At 48.2% G+C, this 25,101-nt stretch overlaps 1 protein-coding gene across 7 annotated transcripts in view; it reads left to right on the forward strand.

Annotated features, from left to right (window-relative positions):
* CAMTA1 (calmodulin binding transcription activator 1) overlaps window positions 1-25,101 on the forward strand; it is a 325,037-nt gene that overhangs the window by 3,320 nt on the left and 296,616 nt on the right. For 6 of the 7 annotated variants that reach the window (XM_087755022.1, XM_087755015.1, XM_087755017.1 and 3 more), the window contains exon 2: window positions 917-1,010. In XM_087755022.1, the coding sequence (XP_087611148.1) occupies window positions 944-1,010 (67 nt within the window). In that variant the 5' untranslated portion in view covers window positions 917-943. Of the gene's footprint in view, window positions 1-916; window positions 1,011-14,741; window positions 15,038-25,101 lie in introns of those variants that run through there. The other variant, XM_087755020.1, reaches the window with a different exon arrangement.

Raw genomic sequence — 25,101 nt, forward strand, 5'->3', positions numbered from 1 at the left:
TTAGACTTTTAATGTAGTGTCATCTGGGGGCTCTCTGGCTTCAGTGGAGGGTGAAGCTCTGAACAGAGTTATTTCTTTTTTTTAAAAAAAAAAATATCCAAGGATGTAGACTAGCATACTACCCCTCTCTTATCAGCCAGATTAATGCTGACTGCTAAATTTTAGTAAAGGTCTTCTTTGGTCCCATTTGTTAGTATTAGGAGTCCATAGAGATAATGTCTTTTCACGTATAAAAGATGCTATTGATTTTCTGTTACTGTTGTCCTGAAATGTGCACAGTGTGTCTATGGAGCAGTGACAATCCTCCATCACTAGCTTTATGGGAAAAGAATGGTTATTGAATCTCGTCCCATAAAATATAATCTCTTTCTCTCTTCCAGAATTTGCCAGCCCCTGTGGGAGTCCCTCATGTTATCTCTTTGAGAAAATTGATTTTTTTTGTCTCTGCTTTGTACACTTGTGTTTAGTTTTATTTTTAATTTAGCTCATGTGATATGAAATGAAGGCTTCCCTGACGTTAAGCGTGCTTTCTCAGTGTTGTATTGCTTCTTTTTCATATAGATCAACACTTTCAGGATGTTTTAAAATAAAGATATTTGCTTGGCGCAAGTCTCTCTTGTTGTTGCTGGGAATTTTTTTTACTCTGGGTGAGTCATTGCCCTGCTCTTTCTTTCCAGGCAGGTCTGAGATACTGACAGCTTTTCAGCTGCTTACAGGTAAATTCAGGGTAAGTTTCTAGAGTCAACACAGACTGATTGATTTTGGATGAATGACACCATGGCAGAGAACACAACTTGCAGTACTATCTGCTCAAGGAGCAATGGTCTTTGAACTTTAACAGTGGCAAAAATACTCTGTCAAATTTGTCCTTTCCTCTGTGTAGCAAATGACTGACGATGGGACTTTTTCCTTTCAGGGAGGAAACGACAACATGAATTCATAGATGATGAGTAGGATGCCAAAGCCAGAGATGACAGTGCTCTTGAAGAAATGCTGGGTAGAACAAAAAGGTAAAAGGAACAGCTGATTGAGTGCGTTTTGGAGCCTGTGGGACTTCATGTGGTACCTTCCCTCATGAGGCAAATGGCACACCCCCTCAAACCGTAGCTGAGTTTTCTGAATTCCCTCCTCCTCCATTTTGCATGAAGTCCCAGTGATGCCTCTCACTCCTGACCTACTCTTTCTATGCTTAGGTCTTCCCCAAAGCTGCATCGTTCTGTACCTAAAACCCCTGCGAGACTCGTACTTTTGAATGTGTCCTTGCATGCACATGCTTGCAGGTTCAGCAACCGTCTCGTCCTGACCTGCAGCTCACACTGCCAAATTAGTCTAGCAATCATACCAGGTTGTCTGCTACCACGTGTTGTGATGAGAACAAAAAGAGAAATAAGAGATTAATTCAACCGGTTAATTTGCAGCCAGTGCCATTCTCCTGAGGTGATGGTTCAGTGCAGCCATTGCCTGCACCGTCCTCTGACTTAAACCCGGGCAGATACACACGGTTAAAATGTTTGGAATGCATTGCAAACAAGTTGCCTCCATGAGGACTAAATTGCTTTCTGCTACTCTGATGCTTTTTACTGCATTTTGTGTTAATGCTTTGAGATGCCCAAAGGAATCACTTCTTATTGGCTCTTTCATTCTGAGAAATTATCTCTGTAACTGAGGCATGATAGTCCACTTGGGGACTTTGGGAAGTAAGAGGCAGATTTAATCACACCTGCAGAGAGCCATGCCGTAGAAAGGCTTTCGTTGCACTCATCCGGTGGCAGCAGAAGTGGCTGAAGCAACTGACAAGAAGCAAGAAAATCCTCATTAGTAACGTAGCTCTCCTTGGGATATTTTCATGCTTCTTTATGGAGGACTGACTTTAATCCCCCAAAAGTCAAAAGCAAACGTTCTCCTTGAAAATGTTCCAGGTTTGTAGTAATTATCTGCGTGTTGCCCCCTGCCTCTTGGCTCTTCCTGGCAGCAAGCATATGGGACAGGAGGGCGTTTTGGTGGCAAGCAGATCTTGACAGTACAGGCAGCAGGATGAGGTGTGAATGGCTCATTCATCTAAATAACAGTTGTCTTCTGCTGGAAGTGTCGTCTTCAAAACAACAATCGGGGAGAAATTTGCTATAGTTTAGGTGTTGGTGCCAGTTGTAGTTTTCATGTGCTTAAACTGTTTCTGATCGAGACGTGGTCTGTCACACAGAGCATTGTGCAGGGCAGGGTTAAGGCTTTTGAATGTGCTAACACCGCAGCCTTCCCTGAAGATCATTAGTGCAGTTTTGACAGTGTCAGAAATTATTTCTTCAGGCTTCGTGGTGCTAGGAAATCTTCTGGAAGATCCAGCGATTCCGTATGCGCACCGGGTGTCCGGGAAGGGAGACGCTGGCTTTCTGTTGACCTTTGGCACCTCGTTGTTTCCCACGAAAGCGCGTTTCCTGCGGCAGTATAGCTTAAACCAGCGTGCTCGGTGTCTTTGGATCTTCTCAGCCAAGTGCATAAAGAGCCTGTCATGGGGATGGAGCTCTGCGTTAGGGCATCGCTGTTTACAGAACATGTAGAACTTGCCAGAAAGCCAACCTTTTATACTTTGAAGACAAACATATAGGAGTTACTTACAGATACCATTTTCCATGGACAACTCCCTGGATTTCATGCAGTGTTGCTGGGTGGAAGCTGGGAACCCGTATTCCCTACCAGCTCTTCTCTCTCCAAAATCAGCCTCCAACTTCCCTCCAGTAGAATAGTTCTCTGAGGAGTCAGTGACTTCTCCTGCTGTGTCAGTGCGAATATTATTTGGGCTCAATGCTATGGTTTAATTTTGCCTCTATTTAGTAAAATACTTTCCCATTGTTGCCATGATAAGGAGCTGCTCTGGATGCTTCAGGATGTCCTAAAATCCTTATTATGTTTAGGCCACATGATGTCATAGGGGAGGAAGAACACTGGATTGAGCTGTTTTGGTGAAAAAGTAGTAACTTGTCTATGTCATTTGGGAAATGTAACCATGTTTGAAATATCATGTAAATATCGTATGAAATACAGATTGGTTTTTTGAAATGGTCCTAACTCGCATAAGCTGTCATATAGCTAAAATATACGATACAATTTTTAGTTTAATAACACCAGAGTTGAGAATTCAGGCATATTTAAAATAGTAATTAGCAAATTTCTGTTGTTGTCAATCTGTATTTTGGGAGATCTGATAGTGTTGTTCATTCTTTTGCTGCATACGTGTATGTTAAGGCGGCTGGTGTATTATTCAACTATTTCTATAAACTGGGATGTAAATCTGTTGTGCTCTTTGAGTTTTGAAATTCTTCACCATCAATCTGGAAGGCTTTAAGTCTGCTAAAATTGGAGTGCAGTCAGTGTTGGCAAGGAGCTGTGTCCTTACGGTTGTGCCAGTTCCCCAGAGCCAGGACTTGTAGCCGTTCCCTGTTCCTCCCGCTTGCTGTTGGGGGCCCTGGGGCCCAGCCAGCGCGGCTCGGTGGTGGACCGCAGCACCCCGCGAGGCCGGCATCACAGCAGGCCGGGCGGAGCAGGGAGTTGGTTTTTGGTATTTGCTGCGGCTCTGACAAAGAGCACTGCATACATGTTATTGTACTATTCATGCCACTAAATGTGAGCTCAGGGAAGGCGCGTGGTGCTGTTGCTTTAAGGTGGCTAGTGGCCACTAGCTGTGCTCAGCATCGCCTCTGCCAGCTCTGGCATCGTGGCACGTGCTGTCAACTCAGCAGTGGCTGGAAAGCTCAGATAGGACCAGATTTGGCATCAGCATAATCACTTCTGCGGGCATTGTTGCTTCGGATGTTGCCAGCTCCTCACTGTTTCTTCTTTCTTCCAGCACGTGGTATTTTATATGACCCTGAGGACAGACGGTTGCCTAACTAGACTGGCTTGTGTTTTTTTGGTTTTTCCCTCCGTCTTGTCAGCATTCAGGTCTTCAGTTGCAAGGGAGCACTGGGAAATATGTGTTCTATTTTGCTCGCTGTCCTGCTAACGCTTTAGCTTGCTGGAGTCGGTGAGAGTTGGCAGCAGTGGGAGTTAGTGTGCTGTTAGTCATTCCGGTGACATGGCCTGATAGACAAAGCTCTCGAGCTAGTGAAGGAGGATGCTTATCTAAGAGAGAGTTGCATCCAGTCGTTCAGGGTTGTGTAGCCTCACCTTACCACTTGATGTAAATTCTCTTACTCAAATGCAGGTGGAGCTTTTCAAAGCACCTAATATTATGTTTGTGTTTAGCCTATGTCTTGCAAGCATACGAGAAAGGAAGGTGAATCACTCACTTGCCTACTTTGATCTTAAAGTTCAGTATTACTCCCTTTCTGTAGGTGGTTGGTTTGTCAGGCAAAATTTCTCAGTCATTGTATTTGAAGATCTCGCCCTCAGTGTCAGAGGCAAGGCAGTTGGAGGAGATGCAGTTAGGATTCCTCCATCTTTGAAATATTTGATTTGGCATAGAATAGTTCATGGACCCATCGATGCATTTTAGTAAGACCATGTCATGAGTCAGTGGCTGTTACTACAGTTGTTGTTACTAGAAGGTAGGGCTCCAAGGTTTTCTGGTTTTGTTTGTGGGTTTGGTTCTTTTGTTTGTTTGTTTTTGGTTTGTTTTTTTCCCCCAAGAAATTGTGGACGTGTTTGACTAGTACAGATCAGTTCCTCAGATGAGCCATGGCCAACCTCGGGTGTTTTAATCCAGATACTTGCTTTCAACAAACTTGCTACGAACCATGCAAACACCTTTTGTGCAGATAAACTTTCAGTATTACTACTGAGAACATAAGTTGAAATTTTGGTTCTGTGGAAGTTACGAGTATATTAATATCTGCCACATGACTTGTCTGCTTCCGACCATACTCTTCTTAAATAAAAATTCGTGCTTTTTGAACAAAAGCTGGCAACTGACTGGCATAAAATAAATGACGTATTTTTAGGGACAGTGTAGCTTTTCCCGTAGTGGATGGTGGAGACCTACCACTAATGCGCTGCTTGCTTGATGGCACTAGCGTGGCTAATGTGTTGTTTGTAACAGTTTAGTAAATAAGGGCTTTTGTAGAGTCAGTGCACAAGGAGGAAAATGCTGAGAAGTCTCCATCGTGATCTGGGATCTTTTTCTTGGAATGCCATCACATCAGTTATTCCTGGTGAAGGATGAACAGTGTTTTCAGCATTTCTTAATCATCAGTGCCCGTGGAAAACTTATTTTTATTGGAAGTACCTACCTGGCCTCTGTGAACAAAAATCCCTCAGGGAGAAAAACGGTCATCGATTGAGCTACAGTGGCTCTAAGAGTCTAGGTCAGTAAGCACGAGGTTGTCATGTGCCCTGCTTTCCCGAAGAAGTTAATGCTTTGGGATTAATTAAACTCTTTTCAGTCTGTACAGCAGTGTAACCTTTCTTTTATGCATTTTAGGGCTTGCACCATGTAAAAAGTCAAATATGCTATCTGCGTGACTCCAAGGTAAAGACTTGAGGTAAAATTATATACGTTCTTGAAATGAAAGAGACTTGCAGCGCTTGTCAGCATGTCGCGTGGCCCAAAGCTCTGACCGTTCAAACGCGGAGGTGCTGTTCAGCCACAGCTCCTAGACTCTCCGTGAAGGAGAGAGCTCTGTCTTTCTCAGCCCCTCTCAAAGTCTTTGGTGGTGAAGTGGCTTCTACCTGGTGCTTTCAGCAGGCCTTCCACTGTGTGCGGTTTGCAGAGGTTGTTTCCAAATAGCCACTACACGCTACTGAAACCGTCTTGGTTTCGTTGTTTAAGCCTCTCCCCATAGATAAGCGAGCCACGCAGCCTGCTCTAGGCTGTTTGTGTAGTGTTAGTACTACTCCGTAGCTGCCGTCGTTAGGGGAACCGCTGCGGCTTGCCCTGTCTTCTAAGAGCGGGCAATCTGGTTTTGGCAGGTCGAGAGCCCCAGGCCACGCGATCCACGTATGCGAGGAAAGACTGCTTACAGAGGGGAACGGCAGTTTTGAGTCGGGTGTCTGAAAACACTTGAGTTCCAAGCGGACCCGAGGCAGGGTTCTTGTTTTAAGAAGGTATCTTTGCGTGCCCAGCGTATGCCTCGGAGCGTTCACCTTCCTAATCGCTGCGACTGCTGTCTGACCCGGCTTGAACTTGAAGCGGGTGCTTCTCACCCTGTGCTCGTTTTTCATGGGTATCCAGTCAGCTGACCAATGATACTGGATTTAAACTTTTCACATGCGAGAGGTTTAAATCTCAATGTGAGAGAGGTGTAAACCACACAATCATGTACTGCTGGCATGAAGAACCTTAGCATTTCAGCACTTACCTTAACGAGAGAGTGTATCTGATGTGAGGAGGGGAGCAGGACAGAGCTGCGCGGGATTCCACATGCAAGGAGCTTCCCGGTAACGACGATACGTGCACAGAGGCCTCTTGCCTCTCATGTCTTAAATGGCGCAAGAAAAGAAGTAATGCTTTCTGAGCAAACAAATGGCCAAATGAGGTGGAAAAAATATTTTGTTTCAAAAATTCTGGGATTATTATAGACAACGATAAGCCATTTGTTAAAAGCAAGCCTTTACGTTCTTTCTGATTTCATACCTGATACTTTGTGGTTAGTCTGCGTAACTGGAAGTCTCTGTGCTGGCACGATTGTGTCACATAACGCTGGCCGTTGTAGTGAGCCGATTCCGTTACTGGTACTTACAGCTTTGTCTCGTTCATGCAAAACATAGTTGTTTGCGTTGTGATGGGTGCTTGAGGTTAGGGACAGAATTTCATCCCGCAGACTTTCACCTGAACTGTAAGGGCTTAATGCCGAATACACCAGAAGTAAGTGCAGTCCTTAGACTGTACTCCTAATCAGCACTTAAATTCACAGGCAGGCCTTGCAGATCCATTTCTGAAATGTGCTCTTCAGGCTTGTCATCCAGGTGGCTGCCCTCTTCCACTGATCCCATACTAATTTCTGCAACGAAGATCTGTTTACTTTTTATACTTCTAGTTGATTTTGATTAATCAGTAATCCTACAGAAAGATTAACTTCTAGTTTTAATATTATTATAAATCTACTTAATTTTTTTAAGCAGGAAGAGGTGTTCTAAAAATTGACATTGTGCAACACTAGGTCACAGGTTTTACTGTTTAATCAGAGATGGAAGTTGAAAGACATCATTCCAAGTATAAAAGCTAATTCCAATATTAATAATTCTCTTACCAGCTAAAAAGAAGTAATTTTATGCATGATTCTTTTCTTCAGGAGCGCTTGCTAATTTTGAATGTGTCTCCCACTCTAAGGAGTCAGTGGAAGTTATTTTAAGCTGCATTTTGTGGTTACTATAGGTGAGTTGGTAGTACGTAGCTAATCTTGGGCGGTGCTATACCGTTGCTCGGTGTTGCATGGCGAGGTCTTTTCAGCACCCTGAGAATGGCAAAGTTGTGGTCATTTGGACTAAATTTTAAAATACGTGTGACAGGCTGTTCGTAGACGTAAGCACGGATAAAGAGAAGGTTGTGGACTTCATGTAAATATTCAGATGAGGTTATGCTAACTTCTGTTTTTGGGAGATACTGTGCATTGTTTCCCTGGCAGAAATAGCCTTTTAGATAAATGTTAACTATAGACTGGCGCTGTCAGAAAAAGAGAATGCGTATCACTTAACACCGAAAGTGACGCTTCATAAGGACCTGTTTCAATTTATAGTTCAATAAAAAGGGTAATCTGTGTAGGGATATTCTGTCCTTGCCTACAAGTCTGCAGTTCTGACAGGATCACGTTCCTGGTTTTACCTTCATGCTGTCCCAGGCTGAAATACTTCATATTTAACACTCTGGGTTCTATAAATAATTGACGTGCCTATCTTAGCAACTGAAGATCAGCAGCAAATTGTATTGTTGTTGAATAATAGGGTGGTTCTGCATTCTTTACTGCTTTACATCTTAATTTTCACTCTGCTACTGAGAGTGTAGGAATTGATTTACTCCACTTCAGCAAAAAAAAAGTATTACCGTTCCAGCCCTTCAGGGGAGGAAGTTCAGGGGAAAGGCAAGAACTCGCAAATGAAACCATCTAAGTAAAGACTAGCTATTTCTGCGTTTTTTCTGCATATACTGTTTGTACATATTTCTCATTCCGTGCAACTCTTATGGGTCATATGGGAAAGAATGGGTTTAATGGTTAGACAAGGTTTAGGCAAATCTAGAAAGAAACCTCTGCTCTGTAGCCAAAACTAATGAGAAAGTATTAAACGGATCATTTTTGTTTACAAGAACTACTGCGTATCCTTGATGACAGAGAGGAAAGGTTTTGTGTAATAAGGCACCGGACAGGCACCCGAGGGATAATTTGTGTAGCTGCACTGCCATAGTACCAGTGTAAGCAAATCACGATTGATTCTAGTTTGTGATACTGGAACTATACTTCCATTTGGTTTATCTATTCATAAATAATGATGAAAAAAGTCTGGGAAGTTCCTTCTCATTGTGAATTTATAGCATGGCAGAACCCAGTTGTGATGGAGTCCTTTAAAGATTTGAGATAATGATTTTAACAAGAGTGCTTTTTAATTGAAAGCGTGAGTGCTCTGTTGTTTGTTAATGATGCTCCCACGTTACGCATACACAGAATAAATCACAGGAGTGTATGAATGAAGACTTGGCTTGGTACCTCCAGGACAGGTTTTTGGGCAAGGGGCAGAGCCTGGGCGGTGCTGCCATCAGAAGCTCCTCAGGAGCAGGCTGACTCAGGCGAATTTGACGGCGCCTCTGGCTTCCAGTTCCTGAATCTACGTGGCTTCGAACACCACCTGCCTCTGTTACCGTCATCAGTTTCTCTTCCTTTGGTTCCCCTTGTATTCTTCTGTCGTCGTCTTCCGTTACTCACTCTTCTGTTTTCAGTGCCTGAGGCTGACATTTTCATACCTTGGTGACTAAAGTTTGGCTCCTAGATCCGTATTTATTCAGTTAATATAGACAGCAGTCCAATTTCAGAGGAGTGAAGTATCCTGGAAAAGATATTTGTTTAAAAGTAGGAACAGAAATTTAGGAGCATACCTTTAGGGATCTTAGACTTAAACCTACTTTCCTGTTATTATTTGCTTCAACCATCGCTAGAGATCTGATATCAAACTAACCTGAAGATTACGCTGTCTTGCACATGTTGAGGGAAAAATAAGAATTATGGAAAATGGCCTTTTCCTCAAGTAATATTGGTTACTACGTGGGTTTCTGCGCACGCTGTCGGCCGGGATTCAGTGAGCTGGTGCCGCCAGCTCTGCCGAGCAGTGTTTCCTGGCCAGTCCCGAGCTGGGAGCTGTTCATCCACTGCCCAGCGCAGAGCCAGCTGTGTACCAGCATCGTGCACGATAGCTTTGCATTACTGATTCTTCGTAGGGTTTGCACTTTCTTCTTGCTTCTTAGGTAATACGTGCAGTTTTGCGTACTAACAGGGGAGGGGGGTTAGGATGTGGGGGAAAAGCACTCCCAGAGAGCAGCAGACAGGGTATACAGCTTGTTACAGCATGATAACAACTTAAAAAATAAAAAATAAAATAAAAAAATCCTTCCATGTGCCTTATTGAAGACTGCACTAAAATTATAACTGAGGCTACCATGGATGACAATCATATTACCTCCTTAAACTAAATAACTTGATTGTCTTATTATAACAGAAAGCAAAGAGAAATGTCCTGAATATACTGTAGGAAATTGTCTTTACTAAATCAAGCGCAGCATTTATGAGCATTGCATATATTATTTGATTTTGCCAGAATTACATAAACGGGGGGGGGGGGGGGGGGGGAATTGTTAATGTAAGTTGACTACCAGAGTAAATCACAGCCTAATTATTCTTTTTTTTCTGGATAAAATTAGAATTTGATATAATGGTCAATAGACATTTTCTTTAATTTTTGAGATATAATTTCTAACAGCTAATCCAAACGAATTGGAGAAAGTTGCTGCAGAATTGAAAAAATAAATTATCTGAATTTTATGGTGACTTACTGGTAAATCGCCTTAGTTGGAGGCTTTAATTTACCTCATATTTCAGTTTTTTCTACTCTAACTGGCTTATGGGTGTATATTAGAGCAAAAGAATTGTTATTTCCTTAGTGCCACCAGGGTGCTTGGAGCATGAACCAAAGTGAAGACAGAACCTGGCCTGTTCTCGTAAGGAAATAAAGGACTAAGGACCGCAGAGGAAGGAACATCAGGGCTTGTGGCAGAGGCAGGGTGCCGCAGCGCAGGGTGTGCTGGGTGCTCTCCGCGGCATTGCTGGCTGCAGCAAAACGCTGGAGGCTGGCACCCGCGTAAGTCAGTTTGAAGTCGTACCGGAATAAATGGGGCTTCAGCACTGCAGCCCCCCAGGCAGCCACTTGTTTCCTTTCTGGACTCAGCGCCAGTGTAGAGGAACAAAGTATTTTTGCCCTTGTTCTTGGTTAAACAGGTAAATACTGCGTTTAGTGTTGAGGCTACTGGCTTAAATACCTACAAAAACTTCATGAGGCTTTGCACAGCAAAACCGTCTTTCCTTCAGGGTCCATTAAAATGGCTTAGGCTCTGGAGTTATGCTTCACTTTAGTCTGGTGTAAATTCCTGATAGCCAACAGAGTTTTACTAGAGATTATTTGAATGCAGTGTTTGTATTTCTGAGGGGAATAAATGGGCTCAGAACTGCCGAGGGAATGGGGAAAAGAATGTATCCAAACCCCAGAATATGGAAGATGACCGAGTTCGTCCTCCTGCTAGGGTAGTACGTGGTTCCATCCATTCTGAGTGTAACCCAGTCTCTTCAGCTCCTGGTAATGTACATCATCTTCAGCTTCCGCACATCATTTTAGGCAAGTTGTTCGGATGGCAGAGCCCTAAACAGAGGATACTTCTCTGGAGAACCTTTCTGAAGAAATGCATATTTTGGAATATTTACCTGGTTTTGATGAACTTGGGAATTGGCAATTATACTTCACAACTGCAGTGAACTATTGTGAAGTAACAGTGGATTTATACATACACGTTGACTTGGTTAAGTCTTGGGTTTATTCCTAGAAGAAACAACTTTTGATTCTGTAAGTGGAGAGAGGAAAGGGCAAAACCATTTCATTTCTGTTGTAGCGAGGGTTTTTTTTTTTTTAAGCATCTCTATTCACGCTTTTAAGAGTATTTTTGTAAAAACACTTGGCATTCCTTGCTTCTAAATCATGGAGTAACTTTGTGCAAACAATTCAAAAGAAATGGGGTTCCAACATTGTCATTATAGCTATTAAAACTGTCTGAATTGTTTTGCTTTTTGATGCTTGCCATAGCAACGGTGGATGTATAATTTGCTGAATATCCATAACAGGATATTTGAATGTGTTCTTTACAGTTTTACTTCCGCATATAACTAAGCGTGCCAAATCCTCACATTAACCCAATTAACCAAGCCAGACCCACATCTGCCATGGAATGACAATGAAGATTATTTTTTTTTAAAGAAATTTTGTAGTTCACCTCCCTCTTAACAAAAAACCCCAAACACTGTACATCAGAATAGCAGCAGCTCTTATCAGTATGCTGTTAAAAATTATTCATGATTCAGACTGCAAAAACTCCTGGCACATCTACTTTCTCGCCACTTATCAGCTGGAGGTAGCTCTGTGTTTGTGCCCCTAGAAAGGTAAGACCGAGTTGGTTTATCCTGTACCATACGTGCACAGAGTCCTTTGCGGTTCAGTACCTCTGTGCCTTAATAGCGATTAGAGCTTTGATTTTTAAACAGTGGGGAGCTGGGAAACTTGAAAGATACCAGCAGCGCTTCAATTCAAATGGCTTCTTTCTTATCAGTTTATTGCATGAGGAATTAAATGAAAGTATGTGGGACTTCGCTGGCATGTTTGATGAAAAATCCGTGTTCAGATAGCATCTGTAATATTACATAGATCACATTGCTGTAATAACCTATATGCTACTGTTAAAATTATGTATGATTTCAGGTATATAAGATTCAGTTTATTAGGGTTTTTTTCTCCTGGTAGAAAAGCTTATATTGAGGAAGAGAATGAGTTCATTAGCCATACGTAGAGGAGTTGAGAGTACTTCAGTAACCCCTTAAAAATGCCTTATTCGTCCTCATCCACACAAATTCTCATTGTCTTTACGGACCAGGAAGGATCTAGAAAGCCAGACAGCCCTTCTGAAGACACTTCATAGAGCAGGTTGCATGCTACTCTAGAGCCAAGGTAGGTTGTGTTAGTTCTGGAAGCGGAGCTGTTACCAACCAGTTGGGTGGAAGTTCCTCCTTCCCCAGACTGTAACGGCTGAGAGAAGGCAGCTGGCATCCTGAACGACCTTGTCAATCAGACTACATGGACCTCGTTACTCTAATGAGCCATAGAAGCACATAAGGAACTACTTGAGCTTTGGAGAGAAGAGATGGACACTCTTGTGCACACAGGTAGCTGATTTTGCATTTAATTATGTTTCTGGGTGATCTCAAGGTCTAACCCCATGTGGAGTACCTTATGGTTATTTGTTCTCAAGAGTATGTAAGTGAATAATGCAGCAAGGGCTATGACCGAAATAAATGTTTGTGCTCGTCCCCCTGAAAAGAGCGGAAAGACTATTTGTGGCAGTGGTGGCTGTCTACGTACTTGGGAGCGGCCTGGGCTCCTGCTTGCGTTCCAGCCACAAGCGCTGGTGTCTGCAGCACAGAATCCCAATAGCTCTCCAACATCCTTGTATTTGGCAGCAGAGCGAGAACCTTTGTAACTCGGAGGACGTGCGTTAGCTCCTCCATTTCTCTCATCTCCTTTTCGTTACGTAGCCTTGCCTGTGGAAGCTCGAGCCCTTTCTGAATACCAGCCTGACGTTAGTCTTGGGCAGGAGACCGACGTGCCAGGAGATAAGCTGGTTCAGAGGAGGCAGGCAGTGGATGGGATTGGCGCTCCGAAGGCACTGCAGGCTGTGCTGCTTGGCAAATCCAGCTGCCCGTTTCTTGCTGAAGAAGAGATGGCAAAGCGGGGGGGTCCGCAGGGGGTAGGTGCTGGCACCCGCCGCTCCGTGTGGAGCACTGGGGACGAGTTTGGCGTGGGCTGGCCCCCGCATCTTGGTTAGACGTCACCTGAGCATCCGATACTTGCATCGGGAAATGGACTTCCATCTCCTCAGTGCAGAGGGGTACCTACTTTAATCTAGTATTCTGGTTTTGCCATAATGCAAACTGTGAGGAGCACCAGCTGTGTGGCTGCCTCGTGTCTCTGCTAAGCGTACGGATCATCTTGGAAGAATGTCCAAGGAGAGACACAAATTCCCTAGAACTCATCAAGAAAATGATAGCTCTTTGCCAGTGTGGCAACTAGAAAAGTTTCCAGGGTATCTTGGAACAGCTGACGGAAACAATTATCTTAGCTGATCCTGTAGCTGCATTGATATTTGTGTGCATTTAGAGGCCAGAGTACACTAGATTAGCTTTATGAGCGTTGGGAGCGAGCCTGTCATTCTAGAGCCTCTTCATCAATGTGCCTTTCACGCTCCATGAGATTAGCAGCCGCTGAAAATGGGAAAAAGGAGTTGTCCTCTCCTCTGTCTTAAAAGAGCCCCATCACGCCATACTCCTCTTTTGTCTTGGCTGGGAAATGGCTTCGCTCCTTAGCGGAACCAGGGAGCCAACAGGTCTTTTTAAAGACGTTCCACTCTCATGAGGATCTAAGGGAAAATATCCTTTTTGCGTGTTTAGTCACACGTATCAGAGCAAACAACCGTTTCAGCCTCCGTTTGCGCTGTGTGGGCATTAGATGTGGTCCAGGTACACGGAGCCCTGCTTGAGAAGGCAGGGGCGCCCGCTCTCCGGGCTTTGACGGAGACGGGAGAAAACTCGGCCGGGCAGATGATGCATCGCTCTTCCGAGGCACGCTGCCTTTTAAAAGCACAGAGCGTTGGTTTCGCGGGGGACTCTTGACAGCAAAAGCTCCGTGACCTCCCGAGGCCGGGCGCTGTGCAGGGCAGGGACGGCTCCGGCCCCGGGCCCTCGCCCCTTCTCTCACAGACGGGGCGAGCGCTTGTCACACGCTCGGTCCCGTAGGGTCGGCGGGGCCCCTGCGGCTCCGCACAGGGCACTGCAGGCCCCGGCGCCGCCGCAGCTCTCGGTGTCCCCGGGGGCCGGGAACGGCGGAGCTCTCTTTTACATCGACGGCCGGTAGCGAGCCCGCGCGCTGCGGGGGGGCGGCCGTGCCGGACTGGGCCAACGGCACCGGCTGGGCCGCTCGCTGCCGGCTCTCGCTCCGCTGCGGAGGAGCCCGGCCCGGCCCGGGCCGCCAGAGGACGCGGGCCCGCCGCTCGCCACGGCCGGGCGGTGCGCAGGGCGCGAGAGGCCGGGCCGCGGCGCTGCCCGCGCCGGGCGGGCGGGGCGGGGCGAGGCGGGCGCGGGGATTGGCGGGCGCGCCGCCCGCCGCGCCAATCGGCGGCTTTGTTTAGGGTTACTAGGGCGCGGAGGGGGCGTGCGCCCGCCGGGGCCGCCCGCAGCCAATGGCCAGCGCTGGGGGCGGGGGCGCCGGCGGCCGCCCGGCTCGCCCGCCCCATTGGCCCCGCGCGCGGTCACTCCGGCGGAGGGCGCGCCTCGTTGGCTGCCGGCGCCGGCGGCGGCGTGCGTCAATCGGCGCGTCCCGCTTCCTCCGCGGCGCGGTTGGTTCCGGCGGCCGTCATTCGTGCGGCTCCGCTTCCTGAGTGGCTCCCGCGGCCGTCAGTAAAAGCGCCCCGTCCCGCCCTCGTCGTCTTCCCGGCGCCGCCGCTGAGTGGCTGCGGCGCGTGTCACTGAAGCGCTGCCGCGCTGCCATTGGCGGCGTGCGCTGTCCGTCGCGCCCATCCCCCCCGGCCGCCCGCCCCCCGCCCGCCGCGATTGGCTGCCGCGGGTGTCAGTGCGGCGGCTCCCCCAATGGGCGGCGCGGGGTGTGCGCCGTGCGCGCGGGGTGGCCGGCCCGGCGGCGGCGGCGGCGGCGGCGGCAGCGGGAGGAGGCGGCGCGCGCCTGGGTCCCGGTCGCGAGGAGGCGGAGGAGGATGTGGCGCGCGGAGGGGAAATGGCTGCCGAAAACAAGCCGGAAGGTGAGAGCGCGGCCGGGCCGGGCCTGCCCACCGCCGCCACGGGGCCGCCGCCGCGCCGGGCCTCCCGCACCGCCCCCCGCCCCTGCCCCCGCCGCGGGGCGGCGGCGCCGGCGGCCGGGCCGGGCCGCGCGGCGCGAAGTTTGGCGGCGGCGGGCGCCCCCGCGGGGCCGGGCCGGGCCGGGCCGGGCCGGGGGGGGCGGCGGCCGAGGCGGCGGGCAGGCCATGTGCGGCGGGCAGGCCGCGTGGCGCCGGGGCCGCGGCGGCCGGGCCGGGGCGCGGGCGCGGGCACGGGCACGCCTCCCGCCGCCCGCCGGCACGTGCCCGCCCGCCGCCGCCAACATGGAGGCTGCGGCGGCACGGCCGGCGCGGGGCGGCGCAGGGCGCGGCGCGGGGCTCGGGGCCGCCGCTCGCCGCTGCCGGCCTGGGCTCGCCGCCGCCGCCCGGGGGTTCACGCCGCGCTGGGCCTGGCCTGGCCGCGCCGCCCCCCCCCGCCGCCAGCTGCCCCCCGCCCCCCCCCCCCCCCCCGCCGGCGGCGGCGGCGGCGCACGTGCCTCGCGGGCGCGCGCCCGTCGCGAGCGGGGCGGCCTCGTCCGCGGGCGCGCCGCACCGGGGCCTCCGCGCCGGCGGGCAGCGGGCGGGCCGGGGGTGGGCGCTGCTGGGGCGGGCGGAGCGGCGCCGCCCGGCGAGCGGCGGGCCCGGAGGTGAGCGAGGGGAGGGCCCGGCCGCCCCGCCCGCCCCCGCCGGCGCTGCGGCCGCGGCGGGGGCCGGGGGGGGGGCGAACCGGGGCGCCCAACTCCGGCCGAAAGTTGCCGGCGCGGCGGGAGCCGGGGCGCGGCGCGTCCGCAAGGGGGTAGCGCTGCTCCGCGCCCCCCCGCGGGGCGGCCGGCGGGAGCGGGGCCGACGGGAGCGGGGCCGGCGGGGGGGCCGCTGGCGGCGCGCTTTAATCTTTTTTTTGGTGTGTTATTGAACGGAGTTTGCCCGAGCAGGCCGGCGGGACGCGCTCCCCGCCGCTCCTGACCCCGCCGCCGTCCCGCTCCGGACGCCGCCGGCTCGGCGCGGACGGGGGCGTCGCGCCCCGGGACCCTCCTCGCCCCGGCTCCTCGCCGTCCGTCGGGAAGGCGGCGGCCGGGGCCGCGCTTGGCCTTGCGCCACGCCACCGGTGCCCGGTGTCAGGGCCTCCATCTTACAGGGCGGGGGGGGGGGTGGCCGTTCACATCCCGCAACGGACCGCTTGCGTAACTGAAACGGGCACGTTTGCTACTCCCTCCTGAATTCACCTGCGTGCGGTTGGGCGCCTCACATAACTGTATTTAATCGGGCTGATTCGGGCTTTTCCCTTACCCGCGATAGCAAATGTACTTCCTCGCTTTTAACCCGTTTGCACGCTTTACCGGGGAAACGCCTCCTTAGGGTGCAAGGGTCGTTATCCCGCCTCTTCGTCTGGATTTTTGCTCAAAGTGCTTTGCTCATATCTTTTTTAGGTTGTTTCTTGTAATTTAGTAGTTGTAGAGCCTCTGTAGGCATGGCCGCCGTTGGTTTTTCTTTTTGCCTGTGCCTTGTCCAGTGCGATGAAGGTGGAGCTTCATTTTAAATTACTTAAAATGTAAATTTTAAGTAGTAGTGGTGATTATGAGTGTTGTCAGCTTCATCTTTTATTAATCTCTTTGATGCTCCCAAATTCATTAGTTCCATCTTTCCTGTGGTCTGGAAAACACCGGGCTTCATTCTTTTCTCATTTGCGATGAAGTAAATGATTAACTCCGCTGAAGTAGTAAAATGCCAACTGGTGAACAGGGGTGTAAGCGAGAAGAGAATCGGCGTCTGTCTGGGCTTGGTAGCTCAAATTGTGAAGCTTTGGTTCTTCTGTGGATGAAAGTGCTGTCACCCAGGCACGCTCGGGCTCGAGTCTCTTTTCGGGCTTCCTGTGCTGACGTACGATGACATTTTTTCTACGTAAAGCGCAGGATTTGGTATACTCGTTCCTGTGAGGCCGTGGCTTTGCAGAGCCATGCAGATCAGCGCTCCTTGACTTGACAGGTAATTTGGCCTTTACGCTTGTTATTTAATGCAACTTTTATCAGGTTTCATATTGGTAACTAATTTTTGTGGGCCGTTGAAGTGCGTTCTTGCTGAGGAGACGGGTCTGCAGCAGCGTTTGCTCTTGCATTGTGCATGAGCTGCTGGAGAAATTACTTTTGTGCCCGGCGTTTAAACGCGCCCGTCCGGCGTTGCAATCCGGCGTTTCGCTTGGCCGGCCAGCGGCAGGTTCTCTGCTCGGTACCGGCGCGGAGCAGGGGCAGCGCCGCTGAGGTGGGAGCGGGGAGTCCTCAGCGCCTCGGCTCGGCACCGGCGCCTGCGTCCTTCTCGTAGTACGCGCACAGAGCGGCTCCCCGCGCTGACCTAGTTCCGTGGTATATTTTCAAGGAGGCAAGATACAAACCATTCATTCCTTAAACTCCGCCTGTCAGAAACGTAAGCGGAGATCGTTTTAAAACGTGATTCAAAACCAGTGTTTCACCAGTAGTACAGATGCTGGAGGAGAGAACGCGAGTCGCTTTAGGATTTTGTTGCTTTGAAAGTCCCCCGTAAATGGCAGCTAGCAGGTTGGTTGTGTGGAGAAGCACCGCTTTTATCGGGGAGCAGTCTGCTCCGTCTGCCCGAGGTGGTACGGTAGAGGCGAACCTCGTGACCAGCAGCGAACCCTGCAGACCCGCGCGCTCTGAGCTCCCCTGTCAGGCTTCCGTCCAGGTTCCTCGTGCCCAGCTAGCGGCAGAACAACCTCGGCGGTAGGTGAGGGTTTGCAATGAGGCTGGCATCTCTGTTCCCTGGCTGCAGGGGAGATCTCCGCATCTTGGAAAACTTGGGTGAGTTCCCTCTCTTCTGGTTTCCTGAGGCAGGATGAAGCTGGGCTCGGTGACCGACCAGCTCTTCCCATCCTTGTGGCAGAGGCTTTGTGGCTTTTGTAGTTTCTGCCGCGTTGTGCGTGTCTGAACTGAAATGGGAGGGCTGACCCTTGGAGGCGCCATCTTGGCGGCTGCACTGGGCTCTGAACTTGATTGGGGTGGGCGGTTGTCTTTAAATTAAAAGCAGAAAGTTTTTTAAAAAGTTCCAAATAGGAAGAACGTGCATAGAGAACCTTTCTTTAGATTCCTGTGCATTCTCACGGCCAGGTATCCGAAACCAATAGCTTTAAAGCAGAGTAGGGCCCACGTACTTAAATCATGCAGCCGGCACAGGAGCTGGGCACTTTCTTTGTCGTGCCTGCTAAGTTCGGCTACGCGCAGTTGTTGAATTTTACCTGTGTTAATCCAGGCAGGGTCGATAGGTGGGAAGGGCGGGCGGTGGGCTTTCTCCCCGTGACTCCCACCTGAGCCGAGGATGGCGGCAGGGATTGTGGCAGCTCTTCTGGGTTTGTTGTCGATACCGACCAGGAGGGAAGTTAGAGCTTCAAATATTATTGAATGCTGAGAGACTGTTTGGGCAACATACCTTTTGAAAACAAAACATTCTTGATTTGGTTGTTAAAAGGCAAATATTTACTTCCCTCTGCGGAAGCGTTGCATAACGTTTTGTTACTTCAACAAACCTGAGCTTACTGTGAGCGTGATGGATTGGATTTTGTGCCGCGCTCCCGGCACCGCTGTCCTTCCCGGCAAAATTGGGCTGTCACGGTGAAGAGGCAGGGTTCGACGCTCGGCTCAGTCCGCTTGTTGCCCCAGAATTTTTGCTGAATTTCAGCAGTTGGGATTTTACCAAAATTTCTGTTGTCAGATAGAGAGGCGAACTGCCTTCTGCTGAAGTTTCTAGACCCGCTCAGAGGGCTGTAAGCCAGCAGGATGGTTTCAGAGAGTGGGCTCTTACTTGCTTTTTCCAAACAGCAGAAACTACATGTGTGTGTGAGGTTGAGCTTTTTGAGCACTTTTGGTATTATAACAGATTCATGCACAAGATTCCTGATGTAAGGTATGGGGCTTGGTTAAAGCTCTGTTTTTTTTAATCCAGTTCCACATCCCTTGTTGTTAATGATTTTCCCAAACGCTTTGGCTCAAAGGTTTTTTGGTTTAGTTGTGTGGGTTTTTCAGGCTACTTCTGTAGGAAGGTTTCCTACAGACGTTGTAACTCAGATTTCGTTTCCTGTATCGGGAAGCAGGGAAGGGATTATGTACAAGTAAGGTTAAAACAAATGTTTTTAAAATTTAATCTTTTAAGACCTGGTGCTAACTTTACATTACTAATATTTTTAAATGGTTCTTCTCAAACATGCGGTCTTTTAAAGACCTGCTTAGGAAGGTGTATCTTATGGGAGGAGGGGAAAATAGCTATCCTGCCTCTGCCCAGGCAGCCTTCAGAGGGAGGGAGCTTTTTTAGTGTCCGTTCTGTCTCCGCTTCAGTAAACCAAATATGTCGGGGGGGGGGGGAACCCCAAACCTTTCCATGGAGTGAAATGCGGCTGGTAGAGCGTGTTGTGGAACGCAGTCCCGGTTAATTAAAATGCAGTGCTTCCAGCAGCTTCTTGCATCTTCAGTGTTTCCTGGCTTCCTCTTCCACACCTTGCTGAGTCTTTTTGTTTTTTTCCCCTCACTTCGGGCCCCGTTTTCACCTTCCGTGGCTTCCTGCGCCCCTTCAGCCCTGCGTTGTGTTTACCCTGTTTTAAACCCTGTGGGTTTGAAAGGCAAGCACGCCTGCCGGTGCTGGCATCTGTATTAACCCCGTCTTTTTGGGGTGCAGCACCTGCCCTTGTCCTGGGGCGATGCCGAAGGTGCGGCTTCATGCTGAGGAGCAGTTATGGCACTGGGTGAGCAAGAGCAAACTGCTGTTACCGCTGGGATGGAGAGCTCAGTGTCCTTCTCCTGCTCTTGTCGCATCTTCGGTTCAGGGGTTTTTGTGGTTATTTTCCTGCCAGCTCTCCAGGTAGGTTTCCAAACTCAAACTGTTCATAGTTTAAAAAAAAAGTGAAAATATGCGTGGCTGGTGGCTGTCAGTGTACAGGCTCAGAGTAAACAATTTCACTGGCCTCAGCCAATACTTTGGGTCTTCTGGAAAATTTGTTGTAGTGTTGAGAACGCTTGTAGTATTGAAAACTGTATAAATGAGTGGTTTATTTTTGCCAGGCTTATCTAATTATATCCATCTCTCCTTAGCTTCATTGCAATTGTAATGGTTTATTTTTGCTAGGCTTGGCTAATAATATCCATCTCTTCCTAGTTTCATTGCAGTTGAATTTGGTGATGTAATTTTAGTGAAAACCAAGGGACAAAGGAATTGATGACAGGTCTAAAACTAATGAATTGTTGGCGACAGTGGGCAATGGTCTAATCGTTCTGTTGTGCTTGTCATATTTAAAAGCAACGTGGTGAGAGTCGTGCTTGAACATGCTTAGGAGCCGCAGGAAAAAGTTGAAGCGACTGCACTGTTTTAGCACTCCTGAAGATTGCTTTTAAAAGAGTTACTTCTGTGCACCTTCTGCATTTAACCAGATTCTCCTGTCTCGAATGGTTAGCAGGGTGCTTTAAACCACCTGCTAAGGTGGGGGAAAAGAGGAGCCTGTGAAATAGAGAAGCCGTTTTGTTGCTTGGGGGACGTAGACTCCCAAGTGTTGAGCACAGTGATAAATGTCCAGCATAAGAAATAAGTAGCTAATTGTGTAAACCAGACCTTCTCAACCAGTGCATAGGCTTTCATTAAGAAGAATTGTGCTATCAGCTCTTCCCCAAAACGCACCATTTGCAGTTTTACATAACCATGTTGTTTAAATTGAATTCCGTTATAAAATGTCAAGAAACTTTCTGCTATGTGAAAAGGATAAAATAACTTACAAGTAGTGCGTTATTGGTGGGGAGAACCGGGACGATAATAGGCAGCAGCAGAGGTTTAGCTATATTTGTATTTCTTACAGTTTTAGAATGGTTTGTAGAGCTTGTCATAGCAACAAAGTATTTATCACAAATATTCCAAGAAACTAGGCTAGATTCAATAACTTACTAGAGGAAAATTTTATTTTGTTCATCATCCTTTACACTATTGCCATTCCCTTGATTTCCTCCTCATCCTTTTTGGTTTTCCCTTGTTTTCCCCGCAGGCAGCAGTCGCAGCTCCACGTGTGCTGGTTTGTGTGTCGTCCTCTCTTGCTCCTGTTCCACGTTTTTAACCTTTGCCCGAACTGTTCGCTCTTTCCTCGCGTCCTCCCCTCGGCCCCCAGGCTGCTTCTGGGGCTGCTCGCATCCTTCGCGGTGAAGGATCGGGAGCGCCTTTGCTGGGCCGGCGTCTGAGCCGAGTGCTGGCATCCCGTGGAACCTTGCTGGGAATGCAGCGCTGGAGAGGGGGACCTGGTTATCTTGTCTTAGCCACCCTCTATTGATACTTAGAAATCTGCTTTTGTTGCCAAGAGATTTACAACTGTAATCGTCCAAATATTTCTAGAAAACAGACCAAAAGCTGTTGGTTTTGCTTATATTGCTACTTGTTTACTGATTGAAAATGCCAGGAATGAAGTTTAACTATGAGAAATAGCATGCCGGTCCTTCAGATGTTTGGATCGGGGATAATTCTTTGCATTTGATTCTGCCAGATGGAGTTTATCGATTTTGTCTGTGTCCAGAGGTCAGCAAGGGAAAGAATGTAGGACTTTAAACCCCCACCCACAGCCCAGGACCTAGCAGAGCCACATCAATACATGGGAAATAGGAATATGTAAAAAAAAAAGTTAATTTCTTTTGATTAAATCTAGGTATCTTGACTTTTATTTTTGTCTATGTCTTTGTATATCATCTTTGGAAAAGTGAGTTATTGGAAGAGGAGCTTTTTGCAAAGGGGAAGAGTTTCAGAAAAGCCAGTAGGGTTGAGAAGCACAACTCCAAAGGGCGGGCAGCGGAGCCAGCGCTTTTGCTTTGGGTTGTTGACATAGTCACTACTGAGCTCTCTCAAATAAGGCACAAGTGCGTTATTTTCTTTGCGAGGACGACTGGTGCATGGGTTCATACTGCCATTATGCCAAAGACTGGATGACTTCAGGTAGCCTGCGCTTACTGCCTGCGTACGGGTGCCACTTTACTCGGTTCTGCTGCTTAAGCAGCAGGGTGGTGGGTGGCACCATGGTTAACTTGACGCCCTCCCATTCCATTTAAGTAGCTAATAATTACCTCATGATTTTAGCTGTTTGTTTTATATGAAAGCGCCTATTTGTAACGTTTAAACACCTTTTACCTCTCTTGTGAGGTAGTTAAGGTGGCCAACCCTAAGTTACTACTTCATAATAATGGGTTTATGAAAGTTGTGTTTGTGATTTTATAGGCTTATTCTTTACATTTATTTCCAGTATAGAACTGTCTGCAAATCAGCAGTTGATCAACACCCATTCAGCCATTTCTGTATTCTCCAATTATATGTTATATTGATAAACTGTGGTAGTTAAATAGTCTACAGATCTAAATTCACCTCCTGGATCACAGAAGATTTAAGAACCAGTCAAAGAAAAAAAAAGGGGGGGGGGGATTGTTTGGAGAGCGGGGGTAGAGTATAGACTCACTGTGTGATTTGCTGTTGTGCGCTTTAAAGTTTTATGGCCCGTGTTGCATCCCTTGGGAGGATAAAGTGCAAGGAGCATGAAGAAACCCATAAAATTACGAAGGGTTTATGTGGTATAATTAATATGGAACTTTCCATGAACTTCATATTAGTTGTACTTTCTTAATTTTGCACGAGTTTCTGGTTTGCTAATAAGTAATCTTGAAGATTGCTAATGGAACTTAAATTTTGGATTTTCATACTGAATTGTAACAAAATGCATTGTAGGCTGCTATATTTTAGTATATAGCTTCCTTATTGTAGTTTTCGGAATTGGCTGTGCATGCCTTGGGAAGCGCTTTTGAGCTGCGGCCAGCTTTGCACTAAAAAAAAATACCCATGTCGATACAGCTTTACTGGCAGATCCTCCTTGTGCAAGTGCAGCTTTGCTTGCAAAAGCACTTTTTATTGACACTGGATGGGTTTGCAGATCACAATGTCATAAGTTGCACCCATGGCAAAAATAATACGAGGAAGAAAGTTCAAGTACAAATCTGGCCTGGATTTGCCCAGCAAAATCAAATGAGCATTGTGAAATTGCAGCTCCTTTTTTTAACTACAGAGGAAATTTTAGTTCTAAATAAACGTAAAATATTCCCTCTGGAACGAGCTGGTTGCTCTGTAAGTTGGGTGTGGATGCTGAGCAGCGTTGATTCTTATTCCTCTGACTTTATCAGAAGACTCTACGGTAGGCGAGCGGGTACGTCAGGTTGACTAGAAGTGACAGATTTGAGTCACACCAAAGGACGACCACTTTTTTTTTTTTTTTGCTCCACCTCCCTAAAGATTTATGTGTTTTAGTTGGAGGGATTGCGGTATTACTTGTGAGGAACGTGAGCAGCAAAGCGATAGTCGATTTGGAGGAACGTGGACTCTTGGTAGCCAGTCTGTAGGCAGGGGTGGCAGATCCTGTGTGACGCTTGGGGACCTGCTGATGGCAAACGCTTTACGAGGGAGCCGAGTCACGGCGCGGAGGTCCGGGGGTGACGGAGGTCTGCCAGCACCGTTAGTGCAGTGGCAGAGCAATCCTCCTCTTCGGTGCCCAGCTTCCCCGTTTTATCTTCAGAGACTTTCCTCCGTTTGGGAATACGTCATGAATGATTCCAGCAGGTTTTAAAGCAAGCGTGTGTGCATTGTTTGGGGCGAGGCACTTTCTTGTTCTTCATCCTCATAGCTGGTTGGCCAACGTCGTCCTTTTCCAAGGTCAAACCCGTTTTAGAGGTCACTGAATTAGGATTCACCTCCCATAACTTGATTATTGTGAGTCATTCTGACCACACGGCTAGAGGATGCTTTAATGACAAGCCTGTCGGATGGAGGCAGGTGGCAGTTGTTGTTTCCTGTGTTGGGGATTTTTTGGAATGAAGAGATGTCGTTGCTAAACACAGCAAAGGGAAGCATATGTGAGATGTAGTCACATTACAGGAGGGTGAAAATGACCTTCCGTTGCTGGAGTAACACAAAGGTATGAGATGCTAACAACAGGAGTTGGAAGGTTTAGAGTCAGCAAGTTCTGCTAACTTCTACCAAAACATTTTTAAGGGATCTATTATCCATAGGCACTTTCTGGATTAATAATACTGATAATTGATGACAGTGGAAGAAAGTTAATAAAACGAGCTGAATAATGAGAGGTCTGCCAGCCCTGCAAAATAATGGAATGAATGATAGAGGACTTGACTGATACGGAGGTAAGGGGAAGTAATACAATTAATGTCAATTAAAATGTGCCTATGGAAAATAAGCTGATGAGATGTAACTGGGGATGTAGTTTGGCTGATAAAAGCAATAATGTGTGCTGTAAAATACTTTGCTGCCTTAATGAATTGAATGTAGTGCAATGCAATATTTTGAATGAGAAATGAAAACGGTATAAAATTAATGTAGGGAATGTTAAGCGGGTACCAGCTAAATCAGATGGCGGATCTGAAAATACAGGTGGGAATGGCTGCGGGCCGCCGTCGCGGCGGGGCCCTGCCCGGCTCCGTTCTTTGCCCCGAGCAAGTTGGTGTCTCTGTGGGTAACCCCAAGCGTCACGACGTGCGTGTTTGTGAAGCTTTGAGCAGCCAGGGGTGGTGGGAAGTAACAAAGGTGACGGTCCCACGCGCAGAACATTGACTGGGAAAAAGATGTGGCCAAAAAGCCCTGTAGAGCAGCAGTCCGAGATGTTCAATGTCAAGCTAGACATCCTGGAATGGTATACAAAATAATTGAGAGAACCTTCTTCCCGATTTCTGTATCAGTTCGGTAAAGATCAATACTGCTCGACTGCTCGTTCGCCCAGGAAGAAGCACAAAACTGGCAACCCTGTTGATGCAGTCTAACGCAGTCGTACAGTGAAGTTCCCAATAACTCAGGGAGCGCACAGGACTCATAAATTATAGAGCAGCTCACGTTTATCATACACATCGCTGCTTATCTTGTAAACTCATCTGCTGTGCTTGCACGAGTAGTTGATTTAACAGCATGTATATTGTTGAACTTGACACATCCAAGAGTAT

Source organism: Nipponia nippon, unplaced genomic scaffold, assembly GCF_047370975.1.
Source record: "Nipponia nippon isolate SJK-2023a ecotype South Korea unplaced genomic scaffold, ASM4737097v1 scaffold_19, whole genome shotgun sequence".
NCBI lineage: Eukaryota > Metazoa > Chordata > Aves > Pelecaniformes > Threskiornithidae > Nipponia > Nipponia nippon.